General features: G+C 35.9%; 3 protein-coding genes across 5 annotated transcripts in view; 1 reads left to right on the plus strand and 2 right to left on the minus strand.

Annotated features, from left to right (window-relative positions):
- The window catches only part of dsc2l (desmocollin 2 like), a 1,349,056-nt gene that overhangs the window by 933,485 nt on the left and 399,289 nt on the right, over positions 1-16,282 (minus strand). The gene's annotated exons all lie outside the window — the stretch shown is intronic.
- The window catches only part of tns3.2 (tensin 3, tandem duplicate 2), an 817,627-nt gene that overhangs the window by 349,593 nt on the left and 451,752 nt on the right, over positions 1-16,282 (plus strand). The window lies entirely within an intron of this gene.
- Positions 1-16,282, minus strand: part of adcy1a (adenylate cyclase 1a) — a 122,260-nt gene that overhangs the window by 14,345 nt on the left and 91,633 nt on the right. For both annotated transcript variants that reach the window (XM_087297044.1, NM_001168349.1), the window contains 3 exon segments: positions 12,958-13,211; positions 8,575-8,701; positions 4,717-4,833 (listed from right to left, as the gene is read on the minus strand). In XM_087297044.1, coding sequence (XP_087153170.1) covers positions 4,717-4,833; positions 8,575-8,701; positions 12,958-13,211 — 498 coding nt within the window.

The raw sequence follows: 16,282 nt of genomic DNA on the forward strand, positions 1-16,282 counted from the left end.
TGGGTTTTTCACTTGTTGTTCAGACCAATCTTATTTTATAACTCTGCCCCAAACTTTGGAATGTTACTGTATATACAAATGTCTTAAACAGAAATTAAGTGGTTTTTTACTGCAAGTCAGCTAATGTAAACTAAATGAATGTTTTCTGATGCAAGAAAACATGACTAACGTCCTAAGTAGATTTAAAAGAATTGCTATAAATAAAATACAAAAGCGTTTTGCGAAGTCCTCATTGTAGCAAAAGAATGTTTAAACTGAGGTCAGATGCAAATAAAAAGGAAATGGTTTGGCAGTGGGGGGAAAGGAGAAAATGATTGTGTACTTGACTGTAAATCCACGATTTTCACTTCCCTGTGCCACTGTTTACAATACAACTCTTCAGAGCGGTTCCAACAGATTTCAGGATGTCTGATTGCATCGATTCCTGGGAAGGATCTTGAACAGGAAAAGAGGCTAGCAGCATGTGTTGAACTTGCCGCAAACAAACCAAAAAAAAAAAAAAAAAACACATAACAAACTGCATAACGGCAGTGTAATCACACATTCATTGTGTTCATTAGGCCTCACAATGAAGCCTGGCAGCGGGATCAGAAAGGCAGACGGAGCGGCTGAGCATTTACATTACACACAATCACAATCTTATCTCATTTACATCATCAAAACACGAGCTATCATCAAAGCATCTGCGCTGAACTCTCACCTAATTAGCGGCTGAATCACCGCAACGTTGCCGTCAAGTGGTTACTTGGGGAATTACAACAAGACCACAGTGAACTATGTTTGATTTCTGCCATTATAGAACAAGTTTGCATATTTAAATGAGGATTTAGGGTTGTTTAAAATATAGTCACACTGTATGTTGCATTCTCTCTGTATTAAACAAAAAATGCAATAATAAAAACACCTGCTTACCAAACAAAACACCATACTGAACTGCTGTTATTACTTAAAGTATCTGGTCTTGCCCAGAATATTTTGTGATTTCTGGACATGAAAATAAGGGACTTTAAGGCAGAGTTCATCTAAAAATAGAAGTTATTTCATTTTTAATCAAGCTCCTGTTGATCCAAACCTAGTATGAACTTGTTTCATCCGCAGAATAAAAAAATAAAGACTTTTATTCTACAAATCTTTGCAAACTTAAGACTTCTTGCAATTCTGACTTTTTTTTCTCTTTGTATTTTGCAAATTCAACTTTTTAAATAAGTTTGATATAAACACAATTGTGAAGTGAGAATTCTGGGAACGTATATAAACTTTCATTCGCAAATCAAGCCACAATTCTGAGAAAAACAATTGTGAGCTTTCGTTTAAAAAAAAAAATAAAATAAAAATCATTGTCTACATGACCATGCAAAAACAACAGAATTAAGTCTTTGTGAGAGTAAATTGCATACAATTCAATGGAAGCTTGATGGATTACCTCCTTGTGGTGTAAACAATAAGCAATATGCGATGCGTTTGAACTAAACGTGCAGATTTTGCCTCATTTGCATTGTGTTGCCCTTTAAGAAGTTTCATTTTGAAACAGCAAAAATATTTCATCATGCAAATCACTTTTGTTAAAATGTGAAACTCATAATTACTGATTAATTAATCTACTTCATTAGTAAAAAGAAATACTTTTGTTTAACGTAATGAGATTTTTTTTTTTTTTTTTTTTTTTTTTTTTTTTCAAACAAACTTTTATTTAGAAAGGAAGAAATTTACAATATAACTCAGGAAGTAATTTGTACAAGACTGGAATACAAGAATATACAATTACAAAGTTATAAGAATAATAACTAAAAAGAAAGGAGTAATAGAAAGAGAATAAAAAAGAGAACGAAATGAGGAAGGGGCAGGTACAAATTTAAATAAAAAATAGATAAATAAAAAAAATAAAAAATAGAAATAATTACAGAAAGCATTAATTATTTACACACTGGAAGCATGACATTTTCATAAGTTTCTATTAACTTGCAGAATTTCTTGTTGTTAGATAGACGAATAGCTTTAAGTATGGAATCAATTTCAATTAAAAAATGGGCAAACGAGGGAGAGGATTTCAGAAATTTTTGTTTGTGGATGAAGAATTTAGCATATAATATGAAGAAGTTATATATATATTCTTCATTTTTGTTCTTGGGATTAGAGTAATAACATATAATTTCTTTCAGTTTAAAAGTTTGTTTTGTTGCTTGGGATTTATTCAAATAATTATATAAATCAGACCAAAACTTTTGTGAAGTTTTACAAGAAAAAAACATGTGAGTCAGAGTTTCCTCATTTTCCTGACAAAAGGAACAAGTATCTGCAATATCAGTAAATTTTGAGACTAATGCATTGACCGGGTATATTTTGTGTAGAATTTTAAAATGTATTTCCTTTGCTTTGTTTGGGATTACATATTTATATGGGAGAAGCCATGTTCTTTTCCAATTAATGTCCTCTATTAATGCTGACCAATATGATTTCCCTCTTGGAGCAATTTGATTTTTTTGTTGGAGAATTCGAAGGATAAGTTTGTTGTTGCACTTCTTATCATATACACTAATACCTTCTAATAATAAGGAGGGTTCTATGGTTTTTTTATTTATATACAAAATATGATTTTTTGTTAGATGTATTAATTCTTTTGGGATAGCATTTACAATTATGTTAAATTTCTTGAATGGTATTGGAAATTGATGAATTTTCATAAACTGCTCATAAGTTAACAAGTTCCCAAAGTCATCAAATAAGGAAAATACATGTAATATATCTCTGTCATACCAATTGGAATAAAATAAAGATTTACTCTTAACTGTAATATCAGTGTTGTTCCATAAAAATGTTTTATGCGGAGAAAAGTTATGAGAGTAGCATATTTTCCAAGCCAGTAATGCTTGCTGGTAAAAATTTGTTAATTTTATAGGAAGTTTATTTGGAGCAAAATTACATTTCAAAATAAATGGGAGACCGCCAATTTTATTAAACCAATAATTGGGAATAAAGAACCATATTGAATTTGAACTAGTTAAACATCTTTTAATCCAACTGACTCTGAAAGAATTTATAGAATTATTTATATCAATTGCTTCTAATCCTCCTTTGTCTTTGTTAAGTGAAATTAATGCCTTTTTTAATTTATGAGACTTATTTTTCCAAATAAAATCAAAAAATAATTTATTTATATCTTTTTTAATTTTATCATTAACAGTTAAGGATAATAAAGGATATACTAGGCGGGAGAGACCTTCAGCTTTTGATATAAGAACTCTACCGTAAATGGATAGATCCCTTTGTAGCCATAGATTGAGGATATTCTGAGTTTTTTTTATTCTAGAAGAAAAATTTAGTTTTTGTCTCTCTAAGTTATTTTTATTAATATATATACCTAAATATTTAACCGTTTTTTTTACTGGTATTGTTTAACGTAATGAGATGAGATACTTCTTGTTTAGCCACTTCCTGTGAGTGTTCCTGGCCCTGTGTGAAAGCCATGTCAGACATGTGCTCTTTCTGGTAAACTAAAGCGTCCACTTAAATTAGTCATAAAGGCAATGCCGTAAGTTTATGTTTTGTCCATTAGACATGTTAAAGATATTATGTCAGTGATTATTTGGTTAAAAATACAATATTTCATACGCTTACAAGTTTATGTTATGGTCATTTTAAGTGCAATTTTAATCAAAACACAATTTTTGAGTATCGTTGTATTATTTTATTGCAGTTGTCACCACAAATGCTAATGAGAAGAGTGTCAGTCAATGATCAACCCTTCCACGACTCTGTCTTCATTAGCTATGGTTTAACTTGGTATTTAGTCAACACACTGCACGAGAACACTACACGCTACTTCCAAGTTTGGTGTGGATTCTTGTCCAATCAGAAAAGAGAAAACAGCACGCATGCTGATGTCATGAGGTGGAGTATTCACATGACCAGAGTTTCTATAAATCTTCACTTTGAAAGTTTTGTTTTCAGATTTCCGATACATTTTTGTGTGGACAAACAGCAAAACCGTGTAGAAAAAAAAGGTGCTTTATAAAAATAAATCTGTGTGGGCAGGACTTAAGTTTAAAATGCAATTAGCTAAATTTTCAGGGCCTAAAAATGTAACTTTGGAAAACTGGTGTGCTCAATGTGCAAATAACACTGTTAAAATCTCCATAATAATGTTCATTAGCTTCTCCAGGCACGAGCACACATAGGGCTCAACCTATGCAGTGCACATGGCCTTTTTAGTCAAGGATAGAAAGTGCCCTTCCAAAATGATCTGAAGTGCCCCTGCTCCAATCCCCCCACTACCCACAACCTCTCCGCTCTTCTGTTCGCGACAACACCCCCCACCCCCAGGGGCTCCAACTATTTCATCCAGCACATGCTGCTTGGAAAGTCTGCACAGCCTTCTCTATGTAGACAAAATATTGGCTAACCATGTCCTTAACCTTTCAAACATTTATGAGTTTCTTCTGTTCAACACCAAAGAAGATATTTAGATTTTCTATCGGCAGCCAGTGACTTCCATACTAAGAAGAAAAAAAATCCTATGGAAATCAATGGCTACTGGTTTCCAGCATTCTTCAAAATATCTTCATTTGTGCTTTGCAGAAGAAAGAGACTCGTAGAGATTTTGAACAAATGACAAGTAAGTAAATGATGACAGAACTTTCATTTTTTAGGGGTGAACTAACCCTTTGACCCTTTTAGTTGTGTTTTTTTTGCCTCTGTGAGCTGTGAATGAAGTCTTACCATGTTTCGCGGGTTGGACAGCAGGAAGTGTTGAGCGACATGAGCAGGCAGCAGGTTGAAGAGAATCCTCTTATTGTCCAGCTTCACTCTCTCCATGTCATCTCTCTCCTCCTCAGCCTGAGGACACACACACACACACACAGCCATATTAACACCTCACTGTAGTAGTAGACTCACTCAAGCTGTGCCTTAATGTAGTACAATTTTCTACATCCACCAGAGGGCACTATTACAGTTGAAATTGATGGTCTGCCACAGAACTAATGAAGCTTATAAAGATATTCTATTTTATGATTATTAATTAGTTTATTCATTTTCATCAAAAACTAGACAGTTTTTTTAAGCTGAGTTAGCATGATTTAAAATGAGAAAATAAACATATATTTTATGTTATATTACTTTTTCAAAATAAATGTTAATCTCAAATCCTAAACTGAAAAAAATATTCAAAGATGATTCATAGGATTTACAATTTGTTTAGGTTGGAGTGGTTGCAAGCAATTTATTTGCGCTAAATTTAAACAAATAAATTAAGTTGAACATTACAAAATTTAACTAGTTTGTTTAATTTCAGCCCATGTAAATTGTTTGTAACATGCAGAATGTTTTTTCAGTGCAGTGTATTATGATTTACACAACACATTATTTCTGTAAATAAAATGTTTATACAGTTTCATATCAGCATATTGGAATGATTTCTGAAGGATTATGTGACTGACAAAATGTAAAAATTCAACTTTGAATAAACAAAATAAAGGATGTTTTAGAACAGTGGTTCTCAAATTTTTTTCATCAAGTACCACCTCAGAAAAAAAAAATGTCTCTCCAAGTACCACCAAAATGAGCAGTATTGAAATACAGTAGTGTAGTAGGCCCAGTAAAGCAGCTACAACTCTGCACAGTTGGCAAATTACCTCAGAAATATAGGCTATATGGCATACTATATACATCATTTTTGGTAAACTTTGAAATGTGTGTAGCATGTACATGCCATATTTCATTCCTCTGCGTACCACTAGAAGGAAGCCCGCGTACCACTAGTGGTACACGTACCACAGTTTAAGAACCACTGTTTTAGAATATATATTCAGATAAAACACTCTACACATACAGGGACGCTCACATAAGCAGACACACACACACACACACATTTTGTTTTAATATCTTTAGCTGTTCATAAAACTGATTCCAAATAAATCAGATCACAAGCAGATGTTGCTACATATGGAAAATAAAGAGCTGTGCCGTCTCGTGAACAAGTCACAACTGAAGAGTGCAGTGAGGAAGCGATTTATTTACGCTGGCTTACTGCAGGGGTGTCCACACTCAGTCCTGGAGGGCCAGTGTCCTGGAGAGTTTAGCTCCAACCCTAATCAAACACACCTGAACCAGCTAATCAAGCCAAATAGTATCTGGATGCAGCCTTTATGATGCAAGCTGAGATTGCATCACTCAGCGATGCAATATCAGACACAATGCATTCAATGTGACGGGTAGGGTTAGGGTTAGGTGAGCGCATTAAAAAGCATTGGATGCAGCTCAAATTGCACTGCACCAGACCCCTCTCAATCAAGCTCTTATTAGATATACTAGAAACTTCTAGGCAGGTGTGTTGAAGCAAGTTGGAGCTAAACTTAGCAGGACACCAACCCTCCAAGACCAAGTTTGGACACCCCTGGCTTATTATATATAAAATCACACAAATCTAATTAAGCAACGCAAAAATAAATGGATTAATTAGTTACAATTTGAAATGATATCCTTTTGAAATGATATCCTTCTGTTAAAAAGACATTCCTTACAATAACAGTATGTTGTGATGTGTGTAACTCATGCCTCATTGGATGGAGAATGGAACGGTTATAATGACAAGCTGTTATTTATTTTCCAGCAAAATAAAAAAAGTAAAAAAAGTTTAAAGCAAACCAATCTGCAGTGTGTTTTTGGCTATAGGACGTATCATAAAACAAAAGAACTCTATGTATCTTGAAAACATGCTTAATATTACACTACCCTTTCAATTCATGGTACATTTTTTTTGAGGCTCTGATATCCAAATAAGAAAATCTGAAAAATACTTACTTGATATTTTAATTATTGCTGCCATCAAGGCAATTACAAGACACAGGTTACTTCCTGAATCCCCAATAATCCAATAATGGCTAGGAATAGTGTATTCTATTTATGTGATTGGGTAAGCTAAATTGTCTGTAGTGTATGAGTGTGAATGAGTGCGTATGAGGGTTTCCCAGTGATGGGTTGCAGCTGGAAGGGCATCCGCTGCGTAAAAAATATGCTGAATAAGTTGGCGGTTCATTCCGCTGTGGCGACCCCAGATTAATAAAGGGACTAAGCCAAAAAGAAAATGAATGAACAAATATTGGCAAGGCAGTGGCGCAGTAGGTAGTGCTGTCGCCTCACAGCAAGAAGGTTGCTGGATCGTTGGTTCAAACCTCGGCTCAGTTGGCGTTTCTGTGTGGAGTTTGCATGTTCTCCCTCGTGGGTTTCCTCCGGGTGCTCCGGTTTCCCCCACAGTCCAAAGACATGCGGTACAGGTGAATTGGGTAGGCTAAATTGTCCGTAGTGTATGAGTGTGTGTGTGTGTGTGAATGTGTGTGTGGATGTTTCCCAGAGATAGGTTGCGGCTGGAAGTTGCTCCATCCAATCTTCGTAGAAATTTTAAAATATTACTAACTAATTCCCATCCACAGAACAAACATTAATCTTAACCACTCTTTATCCTTCCTTTAGATGAGAAATTTACAGCTGATAGTAACTAAATTAAAGTTGAGCAAATAAACAAAGATTCCACCCTCTCTGACCAATCTATTTTTAGTTATTGATATTATTAATGTTACCTTTTTATTGTTACTTTTATTTCCATGTTTTGCAATGGGAGATGTATACTCTCTTATGTGAAATCATTGTACTGTATATATTGCTACTATAAAAAATAGAACAGAAGAAACTATTTCAACAGTTCCCACTTAGATATGCTTAGCATTTATAGCAGATTTGACATGCTGTCCCGAGATAGAACCCTGAGCTCAGAAATATTGATCCCAGAGCTCCAGCCCGGTCAATAAGCATATCAGGGGATCCGAGATCAGTTAGGTCTCGATAGCTCCCCCTTTAGAAAAAAGAGGAAAAGGAGGAGATGGGGTGAAAGGGGGGATTCTTCCAAAACAAAAATAGAGCAGTAAGGAGAAAATGATCCATTTATAGCCAGCTATTATCACTCTGATTGGATTATTAATGATTACAGATGAGTGGCCAGCAGTGCTCAATCATATCACATGCTCCTCTTGAAATTAGTTTATGAAACTTCACTTAAATACAGTAATATTGCCCCTTCAATTAAAACCATTGGAGTATCTCTATTATTTAAAGATGCTAAAATGGAAGGAAGTTAAAAATTAATATCACTCCATACTTCATTATAGAAATAATAAACAATTCATTTAGCAAGACAAACAACATATGGGAGGGTATTAACACTTTATTTGACTCATTTGACCACTGAGTGAAGAAAACAAAACACTGCACTTGTGAACAAAACCCTGCCATTAACCAATCAGCTTTAAGGAATGGAACTGTCCATATAAACAAGTGTAAAATATGACTTAAAGGATTACCGCTTGTCCACCTTTAACCACTTTTGCCATATGAACAAATGTTACAAAAATGCTTCAAAAAACACCTACTCTTCGAATGTGCTATAGGATGAGTTTCCTGAGATATTCTTACTTCACTGCATTGTGATGAAAATTGCAGATTCATCAACAACATTGGTTTGTTCATTGGCGCACACAAGCGCACAGACAAAAGCACACAAGCACACATACACACTGCTCTCACCTGTGTGGCCCAGAGGTAGTCCAGTCTAAGCTTGAGATCCAGCTGTCTACAATGAAGCACCAGAGCTCCAGAAAACAACAGCATCGCTAGAACCGGGTCATAGCCATGTGTGTGAAAGAATCCACCCCTATACAAAAGCAAACACGCATGCATACGCATACACACACAAAAGTCATATGATTAGGGAATTCAGCAGTTTGACCAAAAACATTTACCTGAAATTGTCTCACAAACTTTTTAGGTTAATATTTCAAAGCGCAAACAATTCATTTGCATGTTCGCAGTTATCTGGTCAATAGTCACATGACAAACACATCAACAAAATATTCATAATAATAATATATAATGCAGGGCAGCGCAGTGACGCAGTGTGTAGCACTGTCGCCTCACAGCAAGAAAGTCGCTGGTTTGGAATTTCTCCAGGTGTTTGCATGGGTTTCGTCCGGGTGCTCCGGTTTCCCCCACAAGTCCAAAGACATGCACTATAGGTGAATTGGGTAAACTAAAATTGTCATTAGTGTTTGTGTTTCCCAGTGATGGGTTGCGGCTGGAAGGGCAACTGCTGTGTAAAACATATGCTGGATAAGTTGCTGGTTCCTTCCGCTGTGGCGACCCCTGATAAATAAAGGAACTAAGCCAAAAAGAAAATGAATGAATGAATGAATGAATGAACCAATGAATGAATGAATGAATGAATGAATGAATGAAATGTTACACATTTGTTAATTCCTTAGTGGTGTAATTATTCTAAACTTTTGTCGAATTCAATAAAATCTAAAGAAATGCCAATAGACTTCAGGAAAAAGAAATCTTTCACACCTACATTTATTAATGGAGTACAAATACAGGTAGTCGCAAGCTATAAGTACCTTGGTATGGTTTTGGAATCTAGTCTGAATTGGGACTTGTTGTGGGTGGATTGTATTGACTCAACTCAGCAGAGACTACTGTACTGTTGAAGTCAGAATTATTAGCCCCCCTGAATTATTAGCGCCCCTGTTTATTTTTTTCCCCAATTTCTGTTCTGTTCTGGGAAGATTGTTTCAGCACATTTCTAAGCATAATAGTTTTAAAACTTATTCCTAATAACTGATTTATTTTATCTTTTCCATGATGACAGTAAATAATATTTAACTAGATATTTTTCAAGACACTTCTACACAGCTTAAAGTGACATTAAAAGGCTGAACTAGGTTAATTAGGTTAACTAGGCAGGTTAGGGTAATTAGTCAAGGTATTGTATAACGATGGTTTGTTCTGTAGATTATCGAAAAAAAATTAGCTTAAAGGGGCTAATAATATTGACCTTAAAATGGTTTTTAAAAAATTGTAAACTGCTTTTATTCTAAACAGAAATAAAACAAATAAGACTTTCTCCAGAAAAAAAATATTATCAGACATACTGTGAAAATTTCATTACTCTGTTAAAAATAATTTGGGAAATATTTAAAAAAGAAAATAAAAATCAAAAGGGGGCTAATAACTCTGACTTCAACTCTAGTATATATATATATATATATATATATATATATATATATATATATATATATATATATATATATATATATATATATATATAAGTGTAAAGATTGAAATATTTTACACTGCTTTCATTGGAAATAACATTTTGTAACATTTGCTGGTATGGTAAAGCTACTGAGATTCAGAAAACCTGTTGAAGGAAAATAGTCACCACTTCTAGTAAACTGACATTGACTACATTACCAAGCATGGAATACATTTACCAAAAGCGAGTGGTTATAAAAGCAAGAAGTATTGTGGCTGACTCAATGCACCCACTTAGTTCCTCATTTGACTTACTGCCATCTGGGCAGAGATTCTTTTTCACTGAAGTGTCAAAAAACAGAACAATTTTTTTGTTTGTCCGACAGGTAATAAGACTATAATTTTGCAAAGTTTTTTTCTTTTTTTAAGTCAGCTGGTCTGTTTGTTGTGTTCTGTTCTATTGATTCCTTGATAATGCTGCAAATGAGTTTCTTCACATATACAGTTGAAGTCAAAATTATTTGCACCCCTGTACGTTTTTTTCTTTTTTAAATATTTCCTAAATGATGTTTACAGAGCAATAAATTTTTCACAGAATTTCATATTATTTTTTTGTATTTCTGAGAAAACAATTCTTTTATATTTTGGCCAAAAACAAAAGCTGTTTTTATTATATATATATATATATATATATATATATATATATATATATATATATATATATATATATATATATATATATATATATATATATATATATATAACATTTTAGGGTCAATATTATTAGCCCCTTTAAGCAAAAAATTTTCCCGATTGCAGTATTTTTCCGATAGCAGTGGTTCCCAAAGTAAGGGTCACGTGGTGATTTTCAAAAGTCAAATAAGTTTTAGAAAACTCTTAGAATATCCATATTTTAACCGTAACCTACAGAAGATAAAAATAGTGGTTTTAATAGTAAAAAAACAACAACATGCAAAGGAAAAGCCAACAGCCTTTCAAATAATTTTTTATAGGATCGGTGTGTTTACATTAGATTAACAACACAGAAACTGCACCAACTGCAGAAGATTGACTTTATAACACCAGGTTAAACTTTCTGGCACCTTTATGCCAATAAATTAAATTAAAAATCAATACAGGCCACAACTGAACATTGAGTATGATCTCTGAGTGGTGGTCACCAAAATTAAACCAAGAGTTAAATGAATTATAAAAATTAATAAATGACTATAAAAATGATATGAATATTTGACTGTTGCACTTTTTATGTATTGTCAATATCCTCGTGTCTGCATAGACCTATTGTTGTGTGTGCAACATCTCTGAGAATTTTGGGGGTGCAAATCACTGGCATTGTTATTTTAGAGGTTGTGGGCTGAAAAGATTGGGAACCCCTGGTCTACAGAACAAACCATTGTTATACACAATGAATTTCCTAATTAACCTGCCTAGTTATCTTATTAACCTAGTTAAGCCTTTGAACTGCACTTTAAGCTGAATACTAGCATCTGAAGAATTATTTAATCAAATGCTATTTACTGTAATCATGGCAAAGATAATAGAAATCAGATATTATAAATGTATTATTAAAACTATTATGTTTAGAAATGTGCTGAAAATAATCTACTTTTCGATTAAACAGAAATTGTAGAATTCAGGAGGGCTAATAATTCTGACTTCAACTGCACACACAAACACATCATCAACTTGGAACTATAAGGTTCTATCTGACATTTTTGTCAAAACTGAGTTATTGACATATTCTTATTAAATGACAACTTATTTACATTATGGGATGTTTTTTTAGAAGTTGTTTACAATTTAAGACTTTATTTAAAAAATGTTACACACATACTGTTTGCAATATGGAATATGGAACTTTGACGCTCCAAATCTCTAAATCATTCAGAACGCAGAACCTTATAATTCCAAGGTGAAAACATACACAAATTAGTTTACTTATATTTTAGACCAGTGGTCACCAAACTTGTTCCTGGAGGGCTGGTGTCCAGGAGATTTTAGATACAACCCTAATTAAACACACCTGAACAAGCTAATCAAGGTCTTATTAGGTATAGTTGAAACACCCAGGTGTGTTGAGGCAAGTTGGAGTTAAATCCTGCAGGAACACCGGCCCTCCTGGACCGAAATTGGTGACCCCTGTTTTAGACATTCTACGTAAGTGACCATTAACAAAGAATGGATCTTTACGACTAAAAACATGAACCACAGAGCTTAGGAATGTGTTTTTCCTCTCTTATACCATGTTGCCATCAAACAACACAGTTGTCATGCCTACTTGCTACTGTAAACGGAAACATGCAACACTTTCCCTGCCACATGTCTTCTGACTGATTTACTGCTTTGGAAGAATTGACGATGCCGTGTGTTAAAGTTGAAATTCTTTAAACTTAAGCATCTTAAAAATGCGTCATTCATGTTAGAGGTGCTGCAAAAGACATGACATGGTTGTAAAGGTCAAGCACATCCATCAATCACTTTTACGTAAAACAATGGAAAAGTCTCACATCGGAATGGAAAAAATAACACAATGTGCGAGAATGGCCTGTAGCACTCTCTACATAAAACATAAAACTTGCTCTGTGTAATTTATCTGAACAGCTGGGATTTGTCAAAGCACTTCTATATATGGCTTTCCTTAATTGCTTCTATTGTCGGCACTTTTGGAAACTTGAACACTCTTATAACTAACACTTTCTATTCTCTTTAAAGAGTTTTTGTTTGTTTGTTTGTTTTAGGATGTCCGTCAAATGATGAAATGCTAACGTAACAATCTAGTAATTAGCATACCCCCAATTTAGAAAACTCTTGGATAATTGAGCAAGTAAATATGAACCAACATGAAGCTCAACTCACCCTACGGCCTTCCGATAGCCGCTGGTCTCCATGACGACAGTGTGGAGGATGTTAAGAAGCAGAAGCAGGAGGATCTTGGGTAGTGATGAGACACGTAGGTACAGGGCCACAGATAGAGATGCCATCACACATGATAAAAATACATACGGAGTGTATTTGCACACCCTGTAGCCCACGCCGGTCCCGTTCACTGTGACAACTGTCACCATGGAGATGCTGGAATTCCCCTCCAGTGACCACGGCACGCATGTCACCTGTGTGGTTTTAGCAGAACACACACACACACACACATCGTCACATTGAAATACACATATAATACATAAGTACAATAGATTACTATTAAAAATAAACTATTGGATGACCTAAAACCATGATTTAAAGTTATATAAAATGGGTAGCACTTTACAAAATGCTTGAATTTTAAGTTAGGGATGAAGTAGGTTGTTATCACAGAATAAAGCATGACAGCCTTTTTGCCAGCCGAAGCAAAGCAATGTTAATGAATGGCTGAATGCAGCCTACACTAACCTGCGTATTATTATTGAGCCACAAGATGACACCAAAGAGTCAAGAATAGCAAAAATACAGATAAAGTCTTTTTTTTTTTTGGTCCAACACCTTCTTCTGGTGATATAAATAATACAATGTGAAGAGGCGTTCAACTAACTTAACAAAAAATATATCTAAACCAAATCACTTTTAAGCACTTTAACACTTTTCATTTTAACAAAACACAGAAGCATCTGTTTATGAAAGATGTACAGTAGGTTGTCGAACATAATCTCACTGGCCACTTTATTACTGTCTAACTCTTTGCCACAGCCATATCACCCTGCAGCTCAAGACCGGTTACTCACTGAAGCTAAGCAGGGCTGAGCCTGGTCAGTACCTGAATGGGAGACCACTAGGGAACACTAAAGGTTGCTGTTGGAAGTGGTGTTAGTGAGGCCAGCAGGGGGCGCTCAACCTGTGGTCTGTGTGAGTCCTAATGCCCCAGTAAAAGTGAAGGGGACACTATACTGTCAGTGGGCGCCGTCTTTCGGATGAGACGTTAAACTGAGGTCCTGACTATCTGTGGTCATTAAAAATCCCATGGCACTTCTCATGAAAGAGCAGGGGTGTAACCCTGGTGTCCTGGCCAAAGTCCCTCTATCGGTCCTTACGATCATGGCCTCCCAATCATCCCCTTCAACCCAATGGCTCTATCACTGTCTCTCCACTCCACCAACAGCTGGTGTGTGGTGAGCGCACTGACACCGTTGTCCTGTGGCTGCCGTCGCACCATCCAAGTGGATGCAGCACACTGGTGGTGGTGTGGAGAATCCCCCTTCATGATTGTGAAGCGCTTTGGGTGTATGGCCATACGCAATAAATGCGCTATATAAATACACATTACATTACATCTTTGTTAACGCAAATTTCTAATCAGCCAATCACATGGCAGCAACTAAATGCATTTAGGCACGTAGACATGGTCGAGACGATCTGCTGCAGTTCAAACTTGGTTGTTAGTGCCAAAAGTGCTGTCCTGAGTATTTTAGAAAATCTCTAGGGTTTACAGAGAATGGTCCGAAAAAAAGAAAATACCATCCCCTACCATCCGACCCTACCATTCGAGCATTCAGATGGTATAATCAGAATTTGTCATCAACAGCATGAAAGCATGGATCCATGCCTTTTATCAACAGTTCAGGCTGGTGGTGGTGGTGTAATGGTGTGTGGGATATTTTCTTGGCACACTTTGGGCCCGTTAGTACTAATTGAGCATCATGTCAACAGCCTACCTGAGAAATTGTTGCTAATCATGTCTATCTCTTTATGACTACAGTGTAGGTTAGGTTAATTTGTCATTTATGACAATGATGTAGACAAAGCATACCTGTCAAACCTTAACGAGCAAATCGCTCGAGTTCGAAAATCTGAACTTCAGCTGACATTCGCGCTGTGTTAACCAATCAGGAGCTTGCTCATGTGGGGGTGTGATTATGACTTAGGCCCGTTTACACTAATGCGTTTTAGTTTGAAAACGCATAAGTTTTGCTATGGTTATGCCATCCGTCCACACTACGCCGGAGTTCTCGAGCGCCGAAAACGGAGCATTTCGAAAACGCTGGAGAGGCCGTTTTCATTCTGAAACGCTGCTGCCCCGTCTCAGTGTGGATGATGGAAAACGGAGACATCTGAAAACGGAGGCGGGGCTGCAGACATTCGCCTCTCTGATTGGGACTTACCTGAATATTAAGTAGCCTACACACGGTTCAGTCCTGCATTCTCTCCTTGTAAGTTCAGACTTCGCAAGTTTGATCAAGGCTGCAGTCTCTTCTTCTCAGTTTGATATGGACAACAGACTATACCAAGGACACGGGTAAATCTTTAAAGGGAACAGTGTACTTTATAACTTCATTCACATCACTCTGGCTACGTTGTTTCACTTTCTCAACAATAAAATGTAAACATGATTTAAGGAACTGCCTATTTTCATTTTAATATTAGCAACTTAACAGACAGCAGAAATGTTGAGGCGTCGTGCTGCATGAGCGTCATCTTCACTGTGTGCATATTTATAACAAAACGGAGCCGATAACAACTGCCTCCTTTCAATTTCAGTGAAAATACGAAACACAACCTCTCTTTTGCTGAATATCAGTTTTAATAATTGATAATGACCATTATAAAAGTATAACATACAATAAGTTTATACATTATAGGAAATAAAGGCATGCGATCAGTCAATATACAGAATAGGCTACGTGGTTTCATTAATCATTAACTTATCTTTGCGCTCAGCCAAAACACGTTACCTGAGAACAAGTAATAGATTCCAATGACCAAAGTCAGGGAATATGTCGTTAGATAAAGACAACAAGATGAATGAAATATCCCGTTTAATAAATATAGTGAGATTAGATCCAGCGGGAGATGCTTGATGAGGAGTCCGACTAGCACAGCTCTCATCTGGGTAGATGGGCTGCAGCGCTTGTTCGAGAGTGTGTGTGTGGTCACGTGATGTGCGTTTTCAGCGTTTTGGTGTGGACGGAGAGCAGTTCAGAAATGCTGGATTAAACGCAAGTGTGGACGCGGATCGTTTTCATTCTAAAACACCGTTTTAAAACTAAAACGCACTAGTGTAAACGGGCCCTTAGAGCCTGTTGTTGGTGTCCTGGGGGAAAATCCTCCTGCCTACACAAACAACAGTTTATGAAACTGGGCTTGGCTCAGTCAGGGGCACAGCTGAAAGCCTCCATCATCCAGGTTAAGTTTCCAGAGGAGTTTGTGAACTCACAGAGCTGGGTACACCCCTGAAAGGATCTAGTGGACTCAGACA

Source organism: Danio rerio, chromosome 20, assembly GCF_052040795.2.
Source record: "Danio rerio strain M-AB ecotype USA chromosome 20, GRCz13ab, whole genome shotgun sequence".
Taxonomy (NCBI): Eukaryota; Metazoa; Chordata; class Actinopteri; order Cypriniformes; family Danionidae; genus Danio; species Danio rerio.